Raw genomic sequence first — 23,151 nt, forward strand, 5'->3', positions numbered from 1 at the left:
AAACTTTGAACACTTCCTGAATACACCAGCAAATCAGATCAAAAACAGATATTCAATTTCCTTATATCCATAAGATATTTCTTTGATCTGGTTCTTAAAATATTGTTCATAGTGTACTTATAAAGTTTTAAGTTCAGAATGATCAGTAGTTTGTGCAATATTTTATTTATTCATAATATACTCTATAGGTTGTAGGATCATAATGATCAATAGACACTAATATTAAATAACATAATAAAATTATATGATCAGAATGATTAGTAGATCTTTGAATATGTTATTCATTTATCTGATTCCTAAAATAATATATTCCTAACGTTTTAAAATCAGTAGATCATTTTGTATATACGTAGTATAATCATACAGTGTTAAGATCACAATGATTTAGGAGTAAATTGTCTCCGATTTTTTTAACCACTACTTAACGTAAACTCCCTTTCAATAGTCTAGATATTTCTTTCAGTGCAATAAACGTGACCGGTTGCCGGCAGGCAATGTACAACAACAAGAGCAAAAACAAGAGACCGCGTCTCAAGAAACGGCCTGGAGATGAAAAGAGGAAGAAAAATAGACCATCAACACGAGTGCGAGTGCGAGTACGAGTATGAGTACACGGTCCATCCAATACTCACATGCGATACCTAGCACTCAAACACACATATGAGCGCCGCTTGAATGCCACCACATACAAGACATACAGATGGGATCACAAAAATGGGATAATATAAGATCCGAAATATAATTCGCGGAATTTTTACTTTATATAAATTTCCTGGCCTCGGCGAGACCTAAACAATACAATTCCCGAATAGTGAAAAAGCGTGTGATCATTTGCAAAGCGCTGGCTGAGAAAAAACAGATCCTAAGGCAGCTGTTTTTACTTCTAATAAGGGATTAAGATAAGCCTTTCTGGAACTATTGTTGCAAAAAGAGTTTTTTTCAGTTTGAGTTTACTAAGAACTCACAGGAAAAGTAAAATCTACCATTACATTTTTGTTATACATATATACTAATAATTTGTTTTAATATTATAACAAAGTTTAAACACGATGTTAAATGATTATTTATGAAGGGTGTTCCCAAAGAAGCGTTCCAACTGGGGAATAGAGTGTGTTCGTAAAGAAGTGTTTTTAACTGCAGGTTATTATTATTACTCCAGTAATTGATGTAATACATGTAATAGAGGTTCTACTATTGCGACCCGGCCTGTGGCTACACATAAATAGGTGCCAAGTGGAGGCACACATGCCGCGGGCATTGCAAAACTCTCCGCCAGCTATGTTGGATGGGGTTCCTTGGAAGGGGTTCTGCGGGGTGGGGCAGGTGCTGCGGCCTCATGACTGTTTTATTTGAAATTTTTTGGAGAAAGGCCACATGGTTACACGAAGACACAGAACGGGCCGACTGCAGTGGCATTTTTCGGGGGGCTGGGGGCACTTTTGGCCAGTGCCAAATGCTGAACGATGACGTAGAGCTTTATTTCCGAACAACGAAAGGCGAATGCCGACGAGGAGGGTTTACTTAACTCAATTATTCGAGCATAAAACAATAAAGAGAACCCGTTTCGCCTTCATTGTTATCTGTGGAACGTGTCTTGGGCAGCTTAAATCCTTAATGGATGTATGCAAATATTTTACTCTCGAGTTCCTATACCCCATGCTGTTCACTAAATAAACTTTATAATATTACTTCTCTCTTCCATGATGTATATATTTCAAGAAAACAAAATCTAAATTGGTTTCTATTTAGTTTCCTTGGGGTTTCTTTACTCTTTTGAAAGGCGCTTCCTGTCTTACGCTCTCCTCATTAAGTTTTTTAGCTCGGAAAAGGGAAACAAAGCATCGGCAATATAAATAAAGCCCCTTGCCTTGGGAGATTTCACTTCAATTGAAAAGGGGCTCAATTTCCGATCGGAGTGTTTTGTCCGCGATGACGTCACTCGGCTCAAAGCCAACACAAATATTGACTCCAAGCTTAAGATTCGTTGACGAGATTTGCGGGGTAAGGCCGCCTCTAAACAATTTATAAACTCAAAACGCACAAACTGGATTTCTCGTGGGGTGTGAAATGTTGGCTGGTGCGAATGATTAGCAAAAATTAAAGCCAAACAAGCTGACAAAAAATGGGAAGACAGAAAAATATCTGCTAAATACATCTAATGCAAATTGGGGTTACCGCAGTTCAGAGCCGAAAACAGAATTCGCAAAAGATCACACAGCCCGAAGGCATTAACCATTAAAGCCATTTGAATAAAACGTCGGTAGTTAAGCCAAAATTTCGGACGAAAGTATATTTGAATGGAAAACGTCTAAAAATAGGCGAAACGAGCCGAGCGTAAACTTTTTGTGTTAATAACATTTTCGCCAGCTGTTCCAAAATAAACGAATTAAAGTCCAAATCAATTAAATTAATAATAACAAAATGAAATGTGCGACAGAGGCCGACACGCCTAGGCTCCCCGAAAAATGATGAAGACAAACAGAAGGCGTTGGAAAAATCCGGGAGGTGGGAGATGGCCATGATACCACCACCTCCTGGCAGATGGAGAGCGGAGAATCAGCCGAAAAAGCGATAGCGTGCCGGTATTCCATGCGCAAACACCGCCATGTGATATGACAGAGCCACCTGGCCAACCCACAGCCCAGTCAGAGCCCAGCCCAGTCCATGCCACCCCGACTTTGGAAAGGTGTGCAAGATGATATCCCACGCCCAGACCCTGCAAACTCCCCCATGTGCCACTCACTCCACGCAACTACAGGCTTGGGCAGAGCATTAGCATTGCTGATGTTATATTCACAAGAACTGTAACTACTTTTAAAAAATTGTGTAATTTTTCAGTCACATGAATATTTAAGAAAGTCGCTTAAGATTTGAGATCTATAGCATATCTATGTTTGATGTTTTAACAATGTTTAAAGATTTAACTTTGTTCAAAAGAACTACCTACTTTATGAGGTTTTACTTATTTCATATTCTTTGTATATTTAGCTGCCGTAATAATAAGTATTATATTTTTATATGGGATATTTTTAAAATATCCCCTAACATGCCTTTAACATAATGTTTATTATGCATTTTTTAATTTAACAATGGCATTTTTTTAAAATCAATTATATATATATATATATATATTTTTTTTAATTAATTTCTATTTAGTTCGGGATTATAACAAGATTAAATATATAATTTAGGATCCAATTGCATGATTCTAAATATATTTTATTTAAATACAAAGCACTTAATTTTGTTATGTAATATGCGTACTCTATAAAAGCGCTCTTTTTGTGACCTCTGCTGTGCGTACAACTAACACGCCCCTGGGAAATATAACAAAGGCACGCAACAATCTGCGGAAGGGCCAGAACGGACACCGGAATACGACCCCTGATGGGGGTCTGAGTGGGCGCCCAAACACCCGAAGCCACCCCAGCCGAAATTCAAAAATGTGATGTATAGTAAAGCGCGACCGAGAGCTCCATAATTTGAAGCCGTTTGCCCGCAAATTGGCAGGCAATGAAAACTAATAATGCAATTAAAAGCGTTGACAAAGTTGTCAACTGTCAGACGCCAGTAACTATTCAACTGTAGTTGCCAGCTGCCAGTTGGCAGATGGAAAATGCCGATTGACTGCCAAGCGTTGGTCGTAGCTCAGCAAGTGCAAGGTTGTTTTTTAAAACGCAAATAACGCCGAGCGTAGCGTCTCCAAAGGCAAATACACGCCACGGCAGAGCCACTCATATGCACATATGTACCTAGTATATGGCCCGGTATTTGGAAAGCCGCAGAGCGATTGCCTCGGGTTTCACAGTGTCGAAATAAAATAAAGAACGCAACATAAAACTGGGGGAAAATGTTGAGAGATGGCAGGTCCGCCATTCGTAAACCGAAACTCAAAACGAAGTTTGGGATGGTTGTATTCAAAGGATAATTTTTAAGACTTTCCCATAATATTACCATTACATCTAATCATAATTTGTAGTATATCCAATAATAATATCTATCAGTTTATTCAATAAAGCTAGCCATCTTATGCAAACTATCCTCTGTTCAATCTGTTCAAACCAGAAAGCCACAAACTAATCTTGTTTATTGACATGTTTAGATACCGATCATTAGTTTGACAGCTATATGATATTGCTTTGGTAACTCTATACTTATACTTGGGTAATTACGAGAATGGCTAAGGCAAGCGAAATAAATGTACCTATCCCAATATCTTTTTATACATTTTGAAATATACATTATCTTTGAAATGCAGCCTCAGCTGCTGAAAACGATCTTTGGGCTTCTCACTTGATGATGATGACTCAGGTCTAGTTTGTGTTCCGCCGCAAACAGGAAAACAAGGCAATTGGCTAGGAAATTAACTGACCACCATAAAGATAGCAATCAAACAAAACAATTATAATAAAAGATTCGCCACCTTCTGAGGCAGTAAAGGCGGACAGTTGAACGATATAAGATTTCTTAGAATTAATTAAGTTGTCTGAAAAGTTTTTTGGAGTGTACAGAAATGGAAAGTCAGCTGCAACAAAGTCGGCGACACACAAAGAACAAGAACATCCGAAAAGGAAGACAGAAGTGCGATGATGATGCACCAACAGATGAGTCAGAAGCGTTCTGGAAATCCAAAAAATATACATGTTTCGAAGGGCAAGTTTTCCTGTTAATATTATGTATATGCTGTGCGGCACAGCCTGTGCCCTATATATTTTTTGGAATGAGTCAGAATAAATGTGAAAATACTGGGCTAAATATACCAAAAACCCCTTTAGTATCAGGCTCTATGTTAATACTGAAATACTTAAAATACTAAGATACATAAGAAAAATGGAATCCTCTATTTAAAAACTTTATACTAAAAATACTAGGCTCTATAAGATAAATCGTCTATTTTAATACTAGATACTATAGAGCCTATAGGAAACTGGGAATTCTGCATGTTAATACTGGAATACCCAAAATACTGGGCTCTATAGGAAATCCCCTATTTTAATACTAAATACTAGGACCTATAAGAAACAGGGAATCGTTTGCTTATATAAGAATGAATCTTTAGTCCCTAGCATGCTTTTACAGCTAATGAAATGATTATGCTGGCCCTACTTAATATCATTATGGGACGGCCTATTAATGGAGCCCGGATTCGGATGGAGAATCTCGTGGGGTTCGGGCTCTGGGAGTGATGATCTCATCGATTGCATCAGATTTCGCACGGCATGTCGTTTTATGTGGCCGCAATTTTCGTTCTCATTTTCGCTACCCCTTTTTTGTGTGTGTTTTAATGTGCAAAAGACATATGCAGAATATTCAAAATTAGCTGTTAGCACGCCAACAGACAGCGCTATCAACTTCAATGCGAAACAGCGCTTTAAGGCGGGCCAACGAAAAATAAATGTTTCATGGTCAATGCCATGAAATTGCTTGCATTGGCCGCTTGACTGACAATCGTTGACAGGCCAGATATAAAGTCGGATAACATATATATACCCGTACGAGGGCCCCAGACACAGGTACCCTCTGACAAGTTTGGTAAAAAATCACTGCGTGTGCAGCAAATTGATTGATCCACAGCAAAGTTGTTGCCGACCGTGGCGAATCAATCAATTGACAAAAATTCAGAGTGCGACACAAAAAAGATACAGATTGAAACCCTCTTAATTTGCCTCCCTTCCTTGCCCCTCGTTTGACATCTCCATTGGAGAGAGGTTCAAAACATTCTTGGGCGTTGTCTGGGGCCAGCTTTTGTGCGATCCACATACAAGCCATAAATAACGCGATTTACATATGAATCTGTAACTGTTCCACATCTATTAGTATCTAAATATATCACGCTCCCTAGCGATCGTCTAAGTCCAGTTCTAGCACTCGCCTTTCGCCAGTAATGAGGCCTCCCCTCTTCAGCATTGACCTCTCGTTGAGCCTCAATTTTGGATTTGAATTTGTTGGGGCAACAAGTGTTTTTATTTCGACTGTTTTTTTTGCATTTCAAGTGGTTCAAGTTTTGAGTGACGTCAACTGAAATGATTACTAATAGGAGCATTTACCAAAGCAAAATACGAAATTATCTTAGGAATGACGGGGAATACCAAGATCATCTTCTAGAATTTTAAGTGGTTTTATGTGGGGCAATAATTGTATTTTATAATAGGTATTTCGTTTGGACTTTGGTTTGATTAGAGCAGTTGAACAAATATTTACAGAGATAATTATTTTTAGAGATAAGTGTAGGTGGTCAGTTCCCAAAACAAATTTTTGATACATATTATATGCATATTATAAACAAAATGTAGTATCATTTAAAGCATTATTACCATTGTTTGCCCCCTAAAAGATATAAAGATTCTAAATAATTGAGTACTTTCACCCTGAAACTCTCAGGCATCTAATTTTACTTTTTGAATTATTCATAATAATCACTCAATTACAATTAGTAATACCCCGAAAAAATTGCTTTTTTATGTCTGATAAGAATATTAACCAAAATATAATTTGAAATCCTTTCAATACTAAAAGAGTGACACGTTTCTCAAGCGATTTTAGTACTCTTAAGGATACGATTATTATTTTTAAAATATAAATGAGCAAGAAACCCATATTATAAACTTATAAAATGAGTAACTAGGCCCATCTTAAAATTTCAACATGCGTCATATCACTTTAAGCTTATATGCGACCCTTTAGGGCTGACTTCCTAATTCCATTCTGCATTTGCTGGACAAACAAAAACATGGTATCTCTGCACCCGCTGGGAACAGCGATTACGGCTTGCCAAACGATATCTTATCAATGAAATTTCCGAGTGTTACGTAGGCCAGGGCCATAATTCGCTTCGATTAGTCAGAGCCAAGAATAAAAACAGCGCGATCGAGACGGAAACAGATCGAGCCAGAGATGGTGTTACGGAAAACCAAACATACCATGTAGAACTCAGGTGGTGCGGAGACCTCCGAGTAGACCGTCCGATGACAGCGATATTTATTTGGCCGAAACATTGATGATGTGCATAATATATACACAGATCGAGTACGTATATATTTTATTGAACGGGCGAATAGGAAAAGACTCTAGGCAGAAGGCAGAAGGCAAAAGGCCAAATTGTTTATGTACTTTCCCGCCCGACGGCGGCGCAACACATTTGGGGTCGATTAATGGAAACACAGGAAGTTTGGCCAATAGCCGGGGGCTGTTAAATCGCCTGGCGTTGGGATAGTACAAACATAAATGGTATGAATGGCTTATATATGTAGTTCTGGACGGCATTCACTTACTTTCTCGGCGAACTCCTCGCGCGGACGACGCGAAATCGTCGGTGTGGCACTCATGAGCTCCTTGGTCGGCGATGGTGTCATTATAGCAATTATATCTCCCCACGTCGGTTGCTCTTTTTATCGCCTATGAATTGCACTTGCGGCTACTTAGTTATTCTAGTTACAAAAACCCACTTGGGAGCTCTGCTCGTATTGCTTTCGGATACACTTTATTCTCCCTATATCTCTCTATACTCCTTGGCTTTTACTTTTTACCTTTGATATGGGATGGTTGGTTCGCGGGCTGCGGAGTAAATTGAATTTATAACAACATTTTATCAGTCGGCGATATAAGCTGCTCTATAAGCAAATTATTACGCAGCCTTTGAAAAATGTCGCTGGCGTGAAACTGTTTTTGCCACTTCACTTTGCTTTTGTTTTGGCCTTTTATTAATCGCCGGTTGGGGCGTTGATGTTTACACAGTGGTCAGCGGTTGGGGTCGAGTATTCGGGTTAGAAGTACGTTTATGGGTTTCAAGAAAGGGTTGGGCACTGTTTTAGGGGATATTTTTTATAAGGAAATTATAGTCCTCTTCATGGTGCTCATGGTGCTTTTAAAAAAAAAAAACACTTGCATTCTAATATATTTTAAAAACATAATTATAAAAAAGGGTTGGGCTCTATTTAGAGGATATTTTTTATAGCGAAATTATAGTCCTCTTCTATTCTTGTGGTTTAATTTAAATAACAAATGTTATTTTTTAGATGGTACTTTTAAAGTTTAGTTTTACTTCATTTTAAAAACATAATTTGCTTAGATTTATGGCATAGAAATAAGGAAAAACACTAAAAACTTCATATAGAAAAGGTTTTATTTTTATGGAATTCATATTTGTGTTAATAATAACTAATCCATAGGTTGGTATATTCGCATTTCAACCGGATAGCTGTAAAGCGATTTACTTTAATTGAAATTTATTAGATATTTATGATAAGCAACGTCGCTACATTTAAATGGGAACCAGGCCCGCGTGGGCGCACTTAAGCCGGTATTTGCTGTATAGGTAATCTAATTCCGAGTACAGTAAAAATGTAAAAAAACACTAATGAGTCTGGAAGTTAAGATCATATGCAAAGAATGTTGTCATTTGCCTATTTTTAGAGGGCGACGTCACTAACGACGAAAAAAAACAAAAAAGGTGAAGCGGAACGCCACCAAAGAGTGTGCTTGTGCTGCGGCTGCCTAGAACGTTGATTGACCCCGAATGGGGGGAGGGGAGAAAAGGAAGCAGCCAAGCCGGCCGGCCAATTAATTGAGTTTGTTGTTTTGGCTTTGAGTTTTCCCCATTTTCACTGCTAATTTTCCCCGGCTTACCTTCCTCTTTCCAATTCGACCTTCAGGTTAGTGCAGTTCTAATTGGAATTCGACTTCGGCACGAACGGCGGGGAAAGAGGAAGAGGAAGCAACAGTTTGTCGAAGGAGTCGCACGCACACACAGATGCACACGCACACGTGCACACCCGAGCGCGGCTCACACGCACACCGGTTAAACTTGTTATCGGCCGCATGCAAGAGCCAAGAGCCCAAAACTACAAGAAACCCTAGGCCAAAAACAAGTTCTGGGTTGGCAGCGGCCCCAACAACAACAGCGCTCGAGTGTTTTATTTTGAAACACGCCTGTTTGTGGGTAATTTAGGCGGGAGCCAAGGCGGTGCTCTGCATACACTTAGCACCCTGACACACTCACACTCACTCGCTGGCGCGCAAATTAAAAACAAACGAAAGTAAATCAACGTAAAAACGAAACGAACGCGATCCGCCGACGCGCTTGAGCTTCAGCTTTTTCAAAACACGAAAACCGAATGTTTGCGGCTGTTGGCCAGTGTGCACGCAGCCGGCCAGATAGAAAAATACCACAAAATACCAAGCGAAAGCGGTATTAACGTAAGTGGGCCGGCTTAAGCCGGTTAACAGAGCTCTGTGATGTGGCAGCGCTAACTAACATTTATAACGTAAAAGAATGAAAAACCGATTCTTTAAATACACTACAAGTTATATTAGAAACAGTTTTAAGAATCCATGGAGGTATCCTACGTCGAAATCGGGATCCATTTAGCCAAGTAGTGCAAATTAGAAGTTCAGTTTTGCGTCCCTGCTCTAAATCCATTGGAATTACGGAAAAACCGGACATGAAAATGGGTCAAAATTTTGACTTTGCTAAAATAGATATATGTTAATGCAGATTTATAGAAAATGCAACCACAAATTTATAGAGGTATCCCACGTCTAAATCAAGCTCCAATTACCCAAGATATGCAAATTAGAAGTTCAGTTTTGGATCCCTCTTCTAAATCCATCGGAATTACGGAAAAATCGAACATGAAAATGGGTCAAAATTTTGACCCTTCTAAAATAGATATATATTAATGTATGTTAATAGAAAATGCAACCACAAATTTATAGAGGTATCCCACGTCTAAATCAAGCTCCAATTACCCAAGATATGCAAATTAGAAGTTCAGTTTTGGATCCCTCTTCTAAATCCATCGGAATTACGGAAAAATCGAACATGAAAATGGGTCAAAATTTTGACCCTTCTAAAATAGATATATATTAATGTATGTTAATAGAAAATGCAACCACAAATTTAAAGAGGTATCCCACGTCTAAATCAAGATCCAATTACCCAAGATATGCAAGTTAGAAGCTCAGTTTTGGGTCCCTGTTCTAAATCCATTGGAATTACGGAAAAATCGAACATGAAAATGGGTCAAAATTTTGACTTTGCTAAAATAGATATATGTTAATGCAGATTTATAGAAAATGCAACCACAAATTTATAGAGGTATCCCACGTCTAAATCAAGCTCCAATTACCCAAGATATGCAAATTAGAAGTTCAGTTTTGGATCCCTCTTCTAAATCCATTGGAATTACGGAAAAATCGAACATGAAAATGGTTCAAAATTTTGACCCTGCTAAAATAGATATATATTAATGTATGTTAATAGAAAATGCAACCACAAATTTAAAGAGGTATCCCACGTCTAAATCAAGATCCAATTACCCAAGATATGTAAGTTAGAAGCTCAGTTTTGGGTCCCTGTTCTAAATCCTTTAAAATTACGGAAAAATCGAACATGAAAATGGGTCAAAATTTTGACCCTTCTGAAGTAGATATATGTTAATGTAGGTTAATGGAAAATGCAACCACAAATTTAAAGAGGTATCCCACATTCAAATCGGAATCCAGTTCCTGAAGTTATTGGGTCTAAAAAGTCTGAGGAACAAAAGATAAAGCCAAAACATTTAATGTGGACTAATAAAATAACGCCTGGTGCGCATAGATTCGTTTATTGTGATTGGCACCAGCAAACAAGTGATTTCGAGTAACTAACTCCCCGCTCTCGGCTGCTCCACGGCTCGAATTTGGCCCTGGAGCTCCTGGATGTGCTGCTCGAACTTCTGGATGTCGCCTGTGATCTGCTGCAGGCTGGTCAACACGTTCTTCAGCTTCTCGCCATCGATTTGAACCTCTAGCTCGCGGATCTGCTTGGTAACGTTTCCGGTCAGCGATACGCACTCGACCAACTCACTGCAATTGGCATGGAGTTGGGCCAAGAGCTTGTACGCCCGCTTCGCGTGGAGATCGTGTTTGGCGCTCTGGAAGAGCAGGTCGTCCGTGTAGTTGAACTGACGCTGCAGCTGGGCGCCCACCACGTTGAGCTGCTTCTGCAGTTGTCGCGTGTCGTCCAGAACCTTGTAGATATCCGCTCGCTGCTTGCGGATGTTCCCGATGAACTCGTGTATCCTGCGGGTGTACTCCTTGCGCGGCGCCAGGGACTGACTGGCGTTCCGCAGAGTGGCATTAAGTTCGTTGTGCTGTTGCGTCTTGGCCTGCAGCTCCTGCTCCAGCTGCTCGATGTTGTTGCGAATGCCCTGCACCTCCTGCGCCTCCTTGGCGGTCTTCAGTTTCTCCAGGCTTTCCAGCAGTGGTTTCCTGTAATCCTGCCACTGCTGCGTGAGCGTTTGCCTTTTGCTTTGAGTGGTCTTCAGTAGAGTCTCCAGTTTGATTACATTCTCCTCGGAATCGGCTAGGACCAAGGAGGTGCGTTCGTTTAGCTTTAGCATGGGTTGAAGACGACCTATCTCCTCGTTGGCCTTGGTTTCCCGCTGCTTTAGAGCCGCCACTGAAGCAGCAAGGCTTTTTCGTTCCGCCAGCAGGGTCTCGCATTGTATGCGCAACTCCTGGACTTCGTTGCTCAGTTCCTGGAGGGGAGAGTCCTCCTCATCCGCGCTGGCCGGCGTTTTAACTGTGGGTACCAAAGGCGTCGCTGGTTCCTCGCTGCCCGCAAAGAGGAGCGCCGAATCCGACACAACCTCACCCCATCTGTCCAGCTCGTTCTTGTGCAGCACCGAGGCAATGAGATCCACCTTGCTGGAGGCCGTTTGCTGGAACACATTGGGCGCCTGCTGGTCGAAATACTGCTGCTGCTCCTTGGACCGCTCCTCGGGATTGGCGGATGGAATGTTGAGATTGATGTTGGGCCGAAACTCGATGCCCAGGCTGCTGCAGCCGAGGGACTTGCGATTGCCCACTGATCGCGCGAACTGGGGCACCCAGGGCGTCTTCAGCTGTTGGGTGAGCTCCTTGCGGATTTGCCGTTGCAGCAGCTCCCTGTGGCTCAGGGGCTGCGTCTTGCTGGCGCCATCCTCTGCATTTTGGCGCTCCCTCGGAAGTTGTTCGATGAGGAACATCAGCAATCTCCGCAGCTCCACGGCATTGGGATACAGAAAGGTCTGGTAGCCTATGTCGCCCCTGTAGCCGCTGTCCTTGCACCCCTGGGCCAGGGAGCTGGCCACTCCAAAGCGCTGGGCCATCGCGCCGCCGGGTAGAGTCCGGGGAAGCTGCAAATCCGGACGAATCTCCGCCAGACAGCCGGATACGGCTCGCACCACCTGCTCTGGCGTGAATGCGGTCAGCTCCTCCGTAGGCTCGATGGCCGGGTCAACGGCGTGCAGCTGGTGCATGATTATCTTGTCCACTTCATCCATGATTCGCCTAAATCACGATTTATTCTCGCATTTTATTTGTTAATATATTAATTGTGTTTTTGTGACCCGTTTGTGGCAGTCACCGCGAAACGTCTACAAGTGGGCCGTCTGGCAACGCCTCTGTTTTACTTAATGCGATGTGGTAACCTCTTTTGGATTTGAAATGCGATTTAAATTTAATTGTAACTGTCCAAATAACATTTAATTGTATGTTTAAAGTTCAGACATATTTTTAAAAAATATTTTAATAAGAGGCATCTCCTCAAAGTTTAAAAATAAGGTAATTTTGATATAAGCTTTGAACTAGAATTTAATTTCACAATGTTTTTCTCAAAGGGTCCCTGACTTGACCCTGACACTTGGTCTTAACGTCATTATTTTTATGGCCAACCCTTTGGCAGTGATTGAGTGAAAATTCGCTGATATTATTTTCTAGCAGACTGGGCAGAAAATCGTCTTTGCGAGCACGCAACCACAGAGTCTAATTGAATTTGCCCAGCAGCGCAGAATGCGATATAAAGAGGCATCGCGGCGGGCACAAGCAGTTCAGCCCTGTGGCGCGCACAGAGCCAAACGGGTGGCGGTTAACGGGGTATCGGTTAGGAATCGGTTCGGCATCGGTTCGGTATCGGTTGGGTATCGGGTTAGCCCACATGGAGCCGCTGTGCAACGCCAGCGAACCGCCTCTGCTGCGACCGGAGGCGCGGACCTCGGGCAATGGGGATCTGCAGTTCCTGGGCTGGAACGTGCCCCCGGATCAGATACAATACATTCCGGAGCACTGGCTGACCCAGCTGGAGCCGCCCGCCTCCATGCACTACATGCTGGGCGTCTTCTACATATTCCTCTTCTGCGCCTCGACCGTGGGCAACGGCATGGTCATCTGGATCTTCAGCACCTCCAAGTCGCTGAGGACACCGTCCAACATGTTCGTGCTTAACCTGGCCGTCTTCGATCTGATCATGTGCCTGAAGGCGCCGATCTTCATCTACAACAGCTTCCATCGGGGCTTCGCATTGGGCAACACCTGGTGCCAGATATTCGCCTCCATCGGTTCCTACTCGGGCATCGGAGCTGGGATGACGAACGCGGCCATAGGATACGATCGCTACAACGTGATCACCAAGCCCATGAACCGGAACATGACCTTCACCAAGGCGGTCATTATGAACATTGTCATCTGGTTGTACTGCACACCGTGGGTCGTCCTGCCGCTAACCCAGTTTTGGGACCGATTTGTGCCAGGTGAGAGGTGGTATTGCACTAGATATTAGTTTTTAAGTTTAAGAACAAAGAAAAAATGGGTAGTTTTTACATTAAAACAGTAAAAATTCTGAAATTGTTTTATACATTATTTAAAAAATCCAATTGATATACAATGATATATAATTTCTAGATTTCTTTCGGCTTTAAAATAATCCGTATAATTTATGACTCTATAAATTTTGTGCTTAGGCATGTCACTATTAACATTCACAAATGGTAGCACTTGGCTTCCTGGTTTCCCACTGCGTTCCATCGTGAGGCAAGGGACTCCTGATGGTGGGCGATAAAAAAGTCCAGACTCCTCGGCTTCCCATAAAAGTCCCAAAGTTCTCTCGCAAACCCCTATTGTACTGGGAATCCCTTTGCGTATAGAACGTGGTGTTCAGATATATGGTGGGTATTTGGTAGGCCACCATCACGAGGGAAAAAGTGAAGGCGTAGGCGTTGAGAACGAAAATTAAGTTTATCCAAACGAACGTAAGATCAAACTTTCTCGTCGGTTCGACAAATGAAAAAGCGTTGGTTATGTGAAATAACATGTAATGTCTTCGCATTTCCTTGTTAATAAGGAACAGGAGCACATGCGATGCCAGGGCCAAGAATGTTCCGGCAGTCAAGTAGATTATAAACCAGAAGAAGTACCTTGGGGTGTACTATTAAAACATTGTCAGCCCAACATTGTTCCCATGATAATTACCTGTAGTTATTGTGCCCTACGCAAGTGGCTGTGAAGATGCAGTGATGGTCCCGCCTCAAAATGCAGCAATTGCACAGTCTGCAGTGCCAGGATCTGGGCTGTTTGGAGAATATATCTATAGATTAGAGATAAAATAAAAAAATACACCTAGTAAGGTTTCTCCTGTACCATAACTATGGCAACAGATATTGAACCTAGTAAGTTACCGGGACTAGCGTCTGACAGTAGTCACAGTGGTGCCACAGGTGCTCCTCCTCCGGCTCCGGAACCTGGCGATCCCTGGGCAGCGAAGCCACCGAAGTGTCCGTGCGGTAGCAGGCCAGCATGTTTCCCAGTACATTGTACACAATGAATACGGCCACCAGCCAGGCGAGCTTGTACATCACTCCGCCGGTGTCGAAAATCATGGGCACTATGAGGAACATCTCCACGGATAGAAAGAAAGCGGTCCCCACCAGAACCAGGCCCACGGACAGGGGATGTGCGGTCTTGACGAACTGCACCGGGTAGATGTCAGCTACGTACTTGCAACCAACCATTATGAAGCACATGGTTAGGCCGTAATATAGGGTATAAGACTTGCTATAAAATAAGTTTACAATTTCTTTTTGCTTTGAATTTGAAATATATGACAGGTATGGCAGTGAACGGAAGATTTAGTCTATAAAACTATTCTTAGTTAGATTATTTACATAGATCTATTAACTCTCCTCAGATTCCTGTGAAATGGATGCGTTTCTGTTTAAGATATGGTTACCATTCTGATGATACTAAAACATATTACTCTCACAAATCACTCTTCCTCCGAATTCATAACTTGATGACTTACTTAAAATCGTACATTCTAATCTTTTTTTTTATAAAACCGTCTTGTTTCCTAAAAGTATTAAGGGATTTGTTAAACATATACATTCCAAAAGATAATGATAACAATGGGTTTGACCCCTATTATACTTTTTTAATACATATAGGATATGATATGATCTAAAATCCTGCTAATTGAAGTTGACAGGGCCCACAGGGCACATCCAAAATATTTATTCATAACCAATGAAATAACAACGTTAACAGCTATTAAACTGGGGCGGAGAGGTCCAATCCTTAGGGTGACAAAAGATGCAGTGCGCTCAGTTTGCGATCTCCCTGGTGTCCTCTTGAGCCTTTCGGATGACCACGTTCAGGGCGAGATTGCCGTCCTCCGAGAAGAGTTCGACGGTGGACTTGTTGAGCACCAGGAAGTCGGCGTTGGTGAACGAGACGAAGCTCTCGCGGATGGACCTCGGCTTGGACTGCCATCGCAGGGTGCGATTATTGGCGTCCAGCGAGATGTTATAGACGAACTCGGCGGCATCCTTCATGGAACCGATCATGCGGCAGGCGGTGAAGTACTGCTGGCAGCCCTCGCCCAGGTTGATCTTCTCCAGTGAGAGCAGGAAGTGCCTGCCATGGCACGACTGCACCATGGTCCAGTCCAGGGCGCCCTCCAGATTCACATTGGTGGCCAGGAAGATGATGTCGTTGCCCTCCATGGTGATGACGTTCTCGTGCGTGCTGACCAGGTGCTGGTACACATCCCTCAGCGGACCCTGCCAGCGGCACTTGTCGTCCGGATAGGGGCAGAAGTACGGGCGACAGTCGCAGTCCTGCTCGTGGCTGGTCTTGTCCGCATATGAGAGCCGCGCGCGACAGCCGAAATCCGAGTGCTTGCAGGGAAAGACCAGCTTGGAGGCCACCTTCTCCATGGACAGGCTGCGGATGTTGGTCATGGACACCCGGCAGACGGGGCAAGTGCCCACCTTCTGGCGGCAGCCGGTGCAGATGAGGTGGCCGCGGGAGCACTGCATAATCGGCGGCATCATGTAGCAAAAGCAGACGGGACACTCCAGCAGGGAGAGCAGAAATTCATCCAAAGCTACCCCCTTTCGTACAGCCAATGTCCTGGGCGTCTCGGCTGACGACTGCTCCACCTCGGAGTCATCTTCCCGCGCGGGCACGAGTTCGCCCCCGGCCGACGTCTCCCGGGATTCCTGCTTGACCACCACAATGGGTGGCGGAGCAACTGCCTCTTCCGGCGGCGGAGAGGCCAATGTGGGGGCCGATCGACGACGAGCCAACATGGCACAGGCAGTCCTGGGAACACTATCGCGTTCCGGACGTGAAATACGCGAGATCCCGAAAGCCATTTATTCCTCAGATAATCAATTAACGCGAAATACCGAACTTACTACCTTACAACCGAAAGGAGAGAATTTCCAATACGATTTTTTTTTTTTGGTTTAATATTTCCGGAACACTTAAATTTCGCTCTGACTTAAAATCTGTACAAAACCTGATCTGTATCTGTACCAAAAGTAGACAATCTGTGGATACACAAACTCTGGGCCTACTGGGCACACAAATGTGTTACAATAGCTCCCACATAAGGCCTAAGAAGCAGGGATTACTTGAGAATTATTAAAGGTATTCGGTGTATAAACCAATTGAAATATTTTTAAAATTTTAGTAACAGCTACCCGATAAGATTAAACAACTAACAAACATTTTTTACTTTTACTAATCACGTTTATTTCACTTTTGTAGCTTTGTGTCTGTGTCAGTGATCTCGTATGGTAGTGGCGCGGTAGATCGGCGCATTAAAAGCTAATTACGGTGCAGATGCTTAAAATCATTTAGTTTCTTCCGTTTTCGATTGGGAAACGCGGGCCGAAAGAAGGCAAAGCCAGAGACATGAGCCGGACCGGGGAGATCGTCTAAACTAGGTGGAAATTTAAACATTAACATTGCTTCTTTTTCCTCGTTTCGGGATGGGCGGGAAAATTGTTTGGGGAGGGGTAGCAATTGTCTTTTTAGCATTGCGAAAAAAAATTACTCTTGTTTTCTTGCATTTCAGTTAGTTTTGTTAATTTTGTGATGGTTTTGGCATGAACAAAATTGCTGGTCGCACTTGTCGTTAGGCTGCAACTTTCAAACAACTCTCGAGTTATTACAGATTATCGCTATTATTATTTCTGCGCTTCTGCCGCTGCTATTGTTATCGTTATTAGGTTTGTTAATTTCGTTAAACTGCTCGTTTTACTTATTACCATTTACAAGTATTGTATAAAATAATTTACATTAACTAAACTAGACTTTGCAGTACATGTTCGAGTGTGATGAGTGACCACTGTATCGGCTCTCTGGCCCTTTTCGCTTTCACGCTGTTCCTCTGGTGGTGAGTGGGTCTGTGTGCCTGGTGTTCACTGTAGTGGCTGGTGGTGGGGGCACGTGGGCACGCGCAGGCAGCTCTGCTCCAGGTGTGTGGCCCTTTGGAACTAAATTAAACTAAAGCAGAACCCCACGAACTAACTCCTAGCCGAACAGGCAACACCGAAACGCTGAAATATAGTGTGTGCGGTAACTGAAAAATCAAGTCCTAGAACTAGAGTACCAATCGAACCGTTTAGACATACAAACATACGGGACCCTTTCGATTTTCACATGCAGCAAGGGTCATTGTAAGCACTTAAATTGGCAGAAGCTCGACAAACATGTTTAAGTAAAGTAGGAAAACAAAACTAACTACAGAGTTTAATGTACTTAATCAACATAGAATCAAACATAACTTCCGGGAACAGGCTTTGCATTTGCTTTTCGAAACATTGTAGTATAATATACTATCTTTAGTCATAAACACAATGAAAAAGGATATATTCATAATCACGGCTAAGCACTTGTAATTTCTCAACAAAAAAAACACCTGTCTTGCTGAATGTGTAAGTCGAAACAGTCCAGACATGTCCATAGATATATATACATATGCATGTAAGTGGCTCTTAGAATAGAGAATCATTTTTATAAAACAACTCTGCCAAAATCTCCCTTCTCACAATCTGTCCAAGAGTTGAACGCCTGACGCGAACAGAGGGCTATAAACTATGTGTATATATATATGTATATGTACCGAAGGATTAAACACAAAAATATTAAAGAACTCGACGAATTGACAGTGCGCTTAGACCAGGGATATGGTCACGTTGATGCCCAGGTTGCCATTGTCGGCGAACAGTTGCGCAATCGACGTGTCGAACACCAGGCAGTCCGAGTTGTGAATCGCCGAGGCCACGCCCTCGTGGATCGAACGCGGCATGGCCTCCCAGGTGAGTCGCCGCCGATTCCCGTTCAGCTCCAGGCGATAGACAAAGTTCTCCGCCTCCTTGCGCGATCCGATCAGCTGGACGATGGCAAAGAACTGCTGGTGGCCGTCGTACTTCTCCTGCTTCTCCAGCACGAGCATGAAATGGTGGCCGAAGCAGGACTGCATCATCACCCAGTCGACGGCGCCCGGCAGGTTTATGTCGGTGGCCAGGAACACGATATCCTCGCCCTGCAGCGTCGTGATGCTCTTGTGCGACATCATCAGATGCTGCATGACTAGGTCCAGCGGGCCCTGCCACTTGCAGCTGGCGCCCGGGCACGGACACAGGTAGGGCCGGCACTCGCACGTCTCCTCGTGCTCCGTCTTTTCCGTGTACACCAGCGAGGCGGAGCAGCCGTAGCCGGAGTGTTTGCACGGGAACTTGACGTTCGAGGCCACCTTCTCCATCGCCAGATTGCGGATATTCGCCAGCGGGCCGCGGCAGGTGGGGCAGCAGGTGAGCTTGGAGCGGCAGGAGACGCACACCAGGTGCCCGCTGGAGCACTGCAGGATCGGTGGCAGCACATAGTCAAAGCACACGGGGCATTCGAACAGCGAGGTCAGATCGGCGGACATGCCCGCATCACCGCCGCCGGCGGACGACAGCGAGGAGCTGGACGACGAGGATGTGTTGGCCGAGGACGTGTTGCCGGCACTGGAGGATCCCGTCGAGCTGCTCGTGTTGGTGGCCACTCCCGTGACCCCGGCTCCTGCTGCTGCTGCTGCTGCTGTCGGTTCGCGGCGCTTCGGATTGATTTTATTGGACATCGGAAGGGCTCTAGCGGCGGCACGAATGTGTCTACAATACTGCTCGGTCCCTGCAATCCTCGCCAGGTTCAGGTTCGGGTACTTCGCCCTTCCGGCGCTTCCGGCAATGGCTCTCTTCTGCTTCGGGCTGCAAAAACAAAGCGCAATCAATGGGTTCGTGAGTAATGCGGCATTTTTAGTCATGGGAAGTATGGACTATACGATTTGGTAGGTAGAGTTAGGGAGGTCATTGATAAGAAACGCCAGATAAGTGATAACTTACAATTCAACAGACATGTTCCCTTAAAAGATATAGATGTGGGGTTAAATGAAATAAGCTTTTGGTTGACCCAAATATAAATGACTAATTCCGACACAAAAAATATAAAGAACGGATATCAAAATTCGTGAAAAATGGGATATGAGTTAATAAACTCTTCTTTGAAGTAAAAATAAAAGGTTCATACGAAATTGAAAAATAAAGGAGTATGATTCGGATAACTTATCCCCTTAGTATTATTCATTGAATAAATTAAACATACACGTTAGAGGAAAACAGGGTATAAAAATTGTAAATGCCAATTAGGACAATGCCAACGAATTCCTGAAACTATAACTAATATGGCTGATACTCCACTGTTCGAACTTCGTGCAGCCCCATAGAAAAGTCACTGCGATTAATCATGCCCTGGCCTTAACCTTGCCGCGGATTCACAATTGCCGTCATTACCGAAAAAAGAAAACACACGCATTTGCGTGTATGGGAATTGCATTTAAGCAATTATTTAACGCGGAACGTATCGAACTAGAGTTGGTGGCTTGGTGGCCAAAGAGCAAAGCCGCGGCCCGAGGTCGCCGTCACGTCTCCGGTCGAAATGAAGGCCCGATTCCGATTCCAGTGCATGGCCCAAGCCCAAAAGCCTCTCGGCGGCACGTGTGGAGCGACGCAAATATGTTGGCCATGGCTCTTATCAGGCGGAGCTGATGGACGGACATTAGGGACGACGACCCATCGCGGGATGGTGGGTGTCGTGCTGGCTTGCGCTGGGTGTGGTTCCACGGGTTTGTCCACAACGGACAGAATGGGCACATGGGAACGTGGGGGATGGGATGCGGGTGCCGAGGCGCCTACTTCTGCGTTTATGCGATAAGTATCACCGAAATCACTAAAGCCATTAGCTTGCAAATAAAATTTTACTTGTTGTATGACTAATAAAATAGAAGCAAGATATTTAGATCATATATATTTTTTTTTTTAAACATATTTTATAACAACCATTGAATCATATACTTTTAACAATCAATTCTAGCAAAAAAAAAATATTTTAAAATTTCTTAAAGCCTATCTTCCAATTACTCATTCTTATAAAAAAAATGTAAACAAACCAGTTCCATTTCTTTCTACTTAAAAATGTAGTCATAAATACAAATATACATTCATTTTTAAATTTTTTAAGAAACCACAATAATTTTTAGGGACCTGAAACAGTAATAGTTTTTAAAACCATTTCCTTTTCAATGAGAGCGTCTTTTATGCTTAAGACGACTCTTTATTGTGAGGGAAAGTGACTCAAACCACATATTACGATAAAGAATTTCGTAACTGCACACGCATAAACGCAGAATCGTAAGCGTAGGACACGCAATGTAAAGTGCGTAACGTAAGCGATGCAACGGGGCATTGTGGGTGGCGGGGGAAGGGGGCGGCGTGGCACGGGGTGGGCATGGGCCGCAACACAGACACTACACAGATACGAGCACGCCAGCACACAATCACAATAATTAACAGTTCGTTTACGCTGCGTACCGTTGGAAATATTCATACGGGGCAAAATGGTAATTGCCACAAAAGTCATAGCCATGAATATAATTAACTTTGTTTCTGCTTTCGATGAGTTGCAAAACGTGAAATAGAAAACGTAAGTTGCGGACCAGAGCGAAATGTTGCTACTTCTCTCGGCTTTAAGCCGCCATTAAGTGCGGCTGCAACATAAACACGAGCAGCAACAACAACTGCAAAATACATAATAGTATGTATGTAAACTTACATGGCAGGCTGCCTCCAAGAAATGCTGCTGTGGTATGGGTGCCCCGCTGCCTTGGTGTGTGCGCGTACGTGTGAATGCTTTATTTTTTTCTTGTTTTTTATTGTTGTTTTTCTCCTTTTTTATCAGTCAGCCTTTACGGCCATGCACACACACGCTCGCATACAGGCAGCATGTGTGTGTATATATCCTCGGTGCAAGTTCCGTTTTTTATATATATTTTGTTGCTGTTTTTTTGTTTTTTGTTTTTTACTACATATATAAATCAATGCAGGTGGTTTTTCCACTGCCACACGCACACTGGGAAAATGGAAAAACTGTTTTGATTGCTATTCGCCTTTTCGTTCACCTTGCGCCGCACCGAAACTCGAAATTCAGGCGTGAGCTAATTTCATTTGGCTTTTTATCTAATTTTCTTAAACGCGACCCGCACACACACTCATATATTCACCTTTTTCTTTTTGTTATTTTCGCTACCTCTGTGCTGCTGTTGTTGTTGTTGTGGTTGCTGCTGCTGCACGAAAATAAATCATTTGCATTTACACACAACAGCGAACTCAGTCTCAGTTTTTTTTTCTCATGTGTCTCACTTTTTTCTATATTGCGTTCTTGATCGCCCAGCTCGGCATCTATTGCGTTTATTGCACTTGCACTTGCGCGGTGTGGAAATCAGTCTTTGTCGGCGTTCTCCATGTCCCTTGGGTGTGATGGCTGCTTCGGGTGGTCAATTAATTAATTCATTTACTAGAAACTAAGTTTCTTCTAATGTCCGCGTCGGTTGCAGTAGCGATGGAACCAAATCGATGTCTATTCGATACTCGCCAATCGAGTGAGGAAATGTGGCAGCATCAATGACGGCTCGATAGCTATCGATTGCCGTCGCAGTACGGCGTTGCCACTTTGTAGAATGAATCGTATAATAAATTGGCCAAAAAGTATAAATAACTAATAAAATAAAAACATTGAGATACACGAAAATCTTTAAATTTAATAATTATATTAATTGTATCTTAGAAATGTACCAATAAGTATATCAAAGTGCAGATTTTAGAGCTACTCTATAAGCGTTACATTTTTAGTGTAAAAATGGGCGGGAATTTCAAAATTCATTTAGATGTATAGTAACTCCTTATGAATTGCTTATTATCTATAATCAAAATAATCTCTTACTTTTCCAGAGGGCTACCTCACATCCTGCTCCTTCGATTACCTGTCGGACAACTTTGACACCCGCCTGTTTGTGGGCACCATATTCTTCTTCAGCTTCGTGTGCCCCACGCTGATGATCCTGTACTACTACTCGCAGATCGTGGGCCACGTCTTCAGCCACGAGAAGGCACTGCGGGAGCAGGCCAAGAAGATGAACGTCGAGTCGCTGCGCTCCAATGTGGACAAGAGCAAGGAGACGGCGGAGATCCGGATAGCCAAGGCGGCCATCACCATCTGCTTCCTGTTCTTCGTGTCCTGGACGCCGTACGGCGTAATGTCGCTGATCGGAGCCTTCGGGGACAAGAGCCTGCTCACGCCGGGAGCCACCATGATCCCGGCCTGCACCTGCAAGCTGGTGGCGTGCATAGACCCCTTCGTCTATGCCATCAGTCACCCCAGATACCGCATGGAGCTGCAGAAGCGCTGCCCCTGGCTGGGCGTCAACGAGAAGTCCGGGGAGATCTCCTCGGCCCAGTCCACCACCACCCAGGAGCAGCAGCAGACCACGGCGGCATAGAACCAAGGACAACTCTACTCTCACACAGCTGACCTCGTAATACAAAAGCCTAGGGAAACTATAACAAAAGAACCGACGAAGAGACAACGAACAATTTGTTTTAATTTGTAGTACAACACTCCTGAGTTTATGATAAATAAATAGTAATTTATGGCAAAGTACAAAATTAGTCGGTTTTTATTAAAATAGGT

The 23,151-nt window shown here is 43.4% G+C and overlaps 6 protein-coding genes across 8 annotated transcripts in view; 1 reads left to right on the plus strand and 5 right to left on the minus strand.

Annotated features, from left to right (window-relative positions):
* The window catches only part of LOC108034821 (four and a half LIM domains protein 2), a 60,304-nt gene extending 51,190 nt beyond the window's left edge, over window positions 1-9,114 (minus strand). The window contains exons 1-2 of the mRNA XM_017109905.2: window positions 8,999-9,114; window positions 7,272-7,554 (exon numbers count right to left, since the gene is read on the minus strand). Coding sequence (XP_016965394.1) covers window positions 7,272-7,352 — 81 coding nt within the window. The 5' untranslated portion in view covers window positions 7,353-7,554; window positions 8,999-9,114. The remainder of the gene's footprint in view (window positions 1-7,271; window positions 7,555-8,998) is intronic.
* Window positions 9,115-10,558: 1,444 nt separating this feature from the next.
* LOC108035641 (coiled-coil domain-containing protein 22 homolog) lies at window positions 10,559-12,665 on the minus strand. Its single transcript, XM_017111346.3, has one exon. It carries the CDS (start codon window positions 12,303-12,305, stop codon window positions 10,644-10,646), a length of 1,662 nt encoding a protein of 553 aa, XP_016966835.1. The 5' UTR covers window positions 12,306-12,665; the 3' UTR covers window positions 10,559-10,643.
* Window positions 12,666-12,874: 209 nt separating this feature from the next.
* Window positions 12,875-23,126, plus strand: LOC108035033 (opsin Rh4). Its single transcript, XM_017110378.3, has 2 exons — window positions 12,875-13,550; window positions 22,413-23,126. The coding sequence occupies exons 1-2, from the start codon at window positions 12,959-12,961 to the stop codon at window positions 22,958-22,960; spliced, it is 1,140 nt and encodes a 379-aa protein (XP_016965867.1). The 5' UTR covers window positions 12,875-12,958; the 3' UTR covers window positions 22,961-23,126.
* Window positions 13,637-14,929, minus strand: LOC108035037 (probable palmitoyltransferase ZDHHC24). Its single transcript, XM_017110382.3, has 3 exons — window positions 14,475-14,929; window positions 14,269-14,366; window positions 13,637-14,213 (listed from the first exon to the last, which is right to left on the minus strand). The coding sequence occupies exons 1-3, from the start codon at window positions 14,817-14,819 to the stop codon at window positions 13,772-13,774; spliced, it is 885 nt and encodes a 294-aa protein (XP_016965871.1). The 5' UTR covers window positions 14,820-14,929; the 3' UTR covers window positions 13,637-13,771.
* LOC108035036 (probable E3 ubiquitin-protein ligase sinah) lies at window positions 15,268-16,648 on the minus strand. The gene has a single exon (XM_017110381.3). The coding sequence runs from the start codon at window positions 16,449-16,451 to the stop codon at window positions 15,396-15,398; it is 1,056 nt and encodes a 351-aa protein (XP_016965870.1). The 5' UTR covers window positions 16,452-16,648; the 3' UTR covers window positions 15,268-15,395.
* LOC108035034 (E3 ubiquitin-protein ligase sina) lies at window positions 18,071-22,054 on the minus strand. Of its 3 annotated transcripts, none has more exons than XM_050886087.1 (2): window positions 21,686-22,054; window positions 18,071-19,337 (listed from the first exon to the last, which is right to left on the minus strand). In XM_050886087.1, exon 2 carries the CDS (start codon window positions 19,208-19,210, stop codon window positions 18,260-18,262), a length of 951 nt encoding a protein of 316 aa, XP_050742044.1. In that variant the 5' UTR covers window positions 19,211-19,337; window positions 21,686-22,054; the 3' UTR covers window positions 18,071-18,259. The 3 variants fall into 3 exon arrangements, with proteins under 3 accessions (XP_050742044.1, XP_016965869.1, XP_016965868.1); XM_017110380.3 differs by having other exon boundaries at window positions 21,238-22,054; XM_017110379.3 differs by lacking the exon at window positions 21,686-22,054 and adding an exon at window positions 19,473-19,652.
* Window positions 23,127-23,151: the final 25 nt, after the last annotated feature.

This window comes from Drosophila biarmipes, chromosome 3L, assembly GCF_025231255.1.
Source record: "Drosophila biarmipes strain raj3 chromosome 3L, RU_DBia_V1.1, whole genome shotgun sequence".
NCBI classification, from domain to species: domain Eukaryota; kingdom Metazoa; phylum Arthropoda; class Insecta; order Diptera; family Drosophilidae; genus Drosophila; species Drosophila biarmipes.

Excerpts from the sequence above, each read along its gene's own strand:
- LOC108035036 (XM_017110381.3), bottom strand. The coding sequence starts at position 16,451 with ATGGCTTTCGGGATCTCGCGTATTTCACGTCCGGAACGCGATAGTGTT.
- LOC108035033 (XM_017110378.3), top strand. The coding sequence starts at position 12,959 with ATGGAGCCGCTGTGCAACGCCAGCGAACCGCCTCTGCTGCGACCGGAG. Across the intron at positions 13,551-22,412 it reads TTGGGACCGATTTGTGCCAG|AGGGCTACCTCACATCCTGC; the intron begins GTGAGAGGTGGT and ends TTACTTTTCCAG.
- LOC108035641 (XM_017111346.3), bottom strand. The coding sequence starts at position 12,305 with ATGGATGAAGTGGACAAGATAATCATGCACCAGCTGCACGCCGTTGAC.
- LOC108035037 (XM_017110382.3), bottom strand. The coding sequence starts at position 14,819 with ATGTGCTTCATAATGGTTGGTTGCAAGTACGTAGCTGACATCTACCCG. Across the intron at positions 14,367-14,474 it reads ACTGTCAGACGCTAGTCCCG|CCCAGATCCTGGCACTGCAG; the intron begins GTAACTTACTAG and ends TTCTCCAAACAG. Across the intron at positions 14,214-14,268 it reads GTAGGGCACAATAACTACAG|GTACTTCTTCTGGTTTATAA; the intron begins GTAATTATCATG and ends GTACACCCCAAG.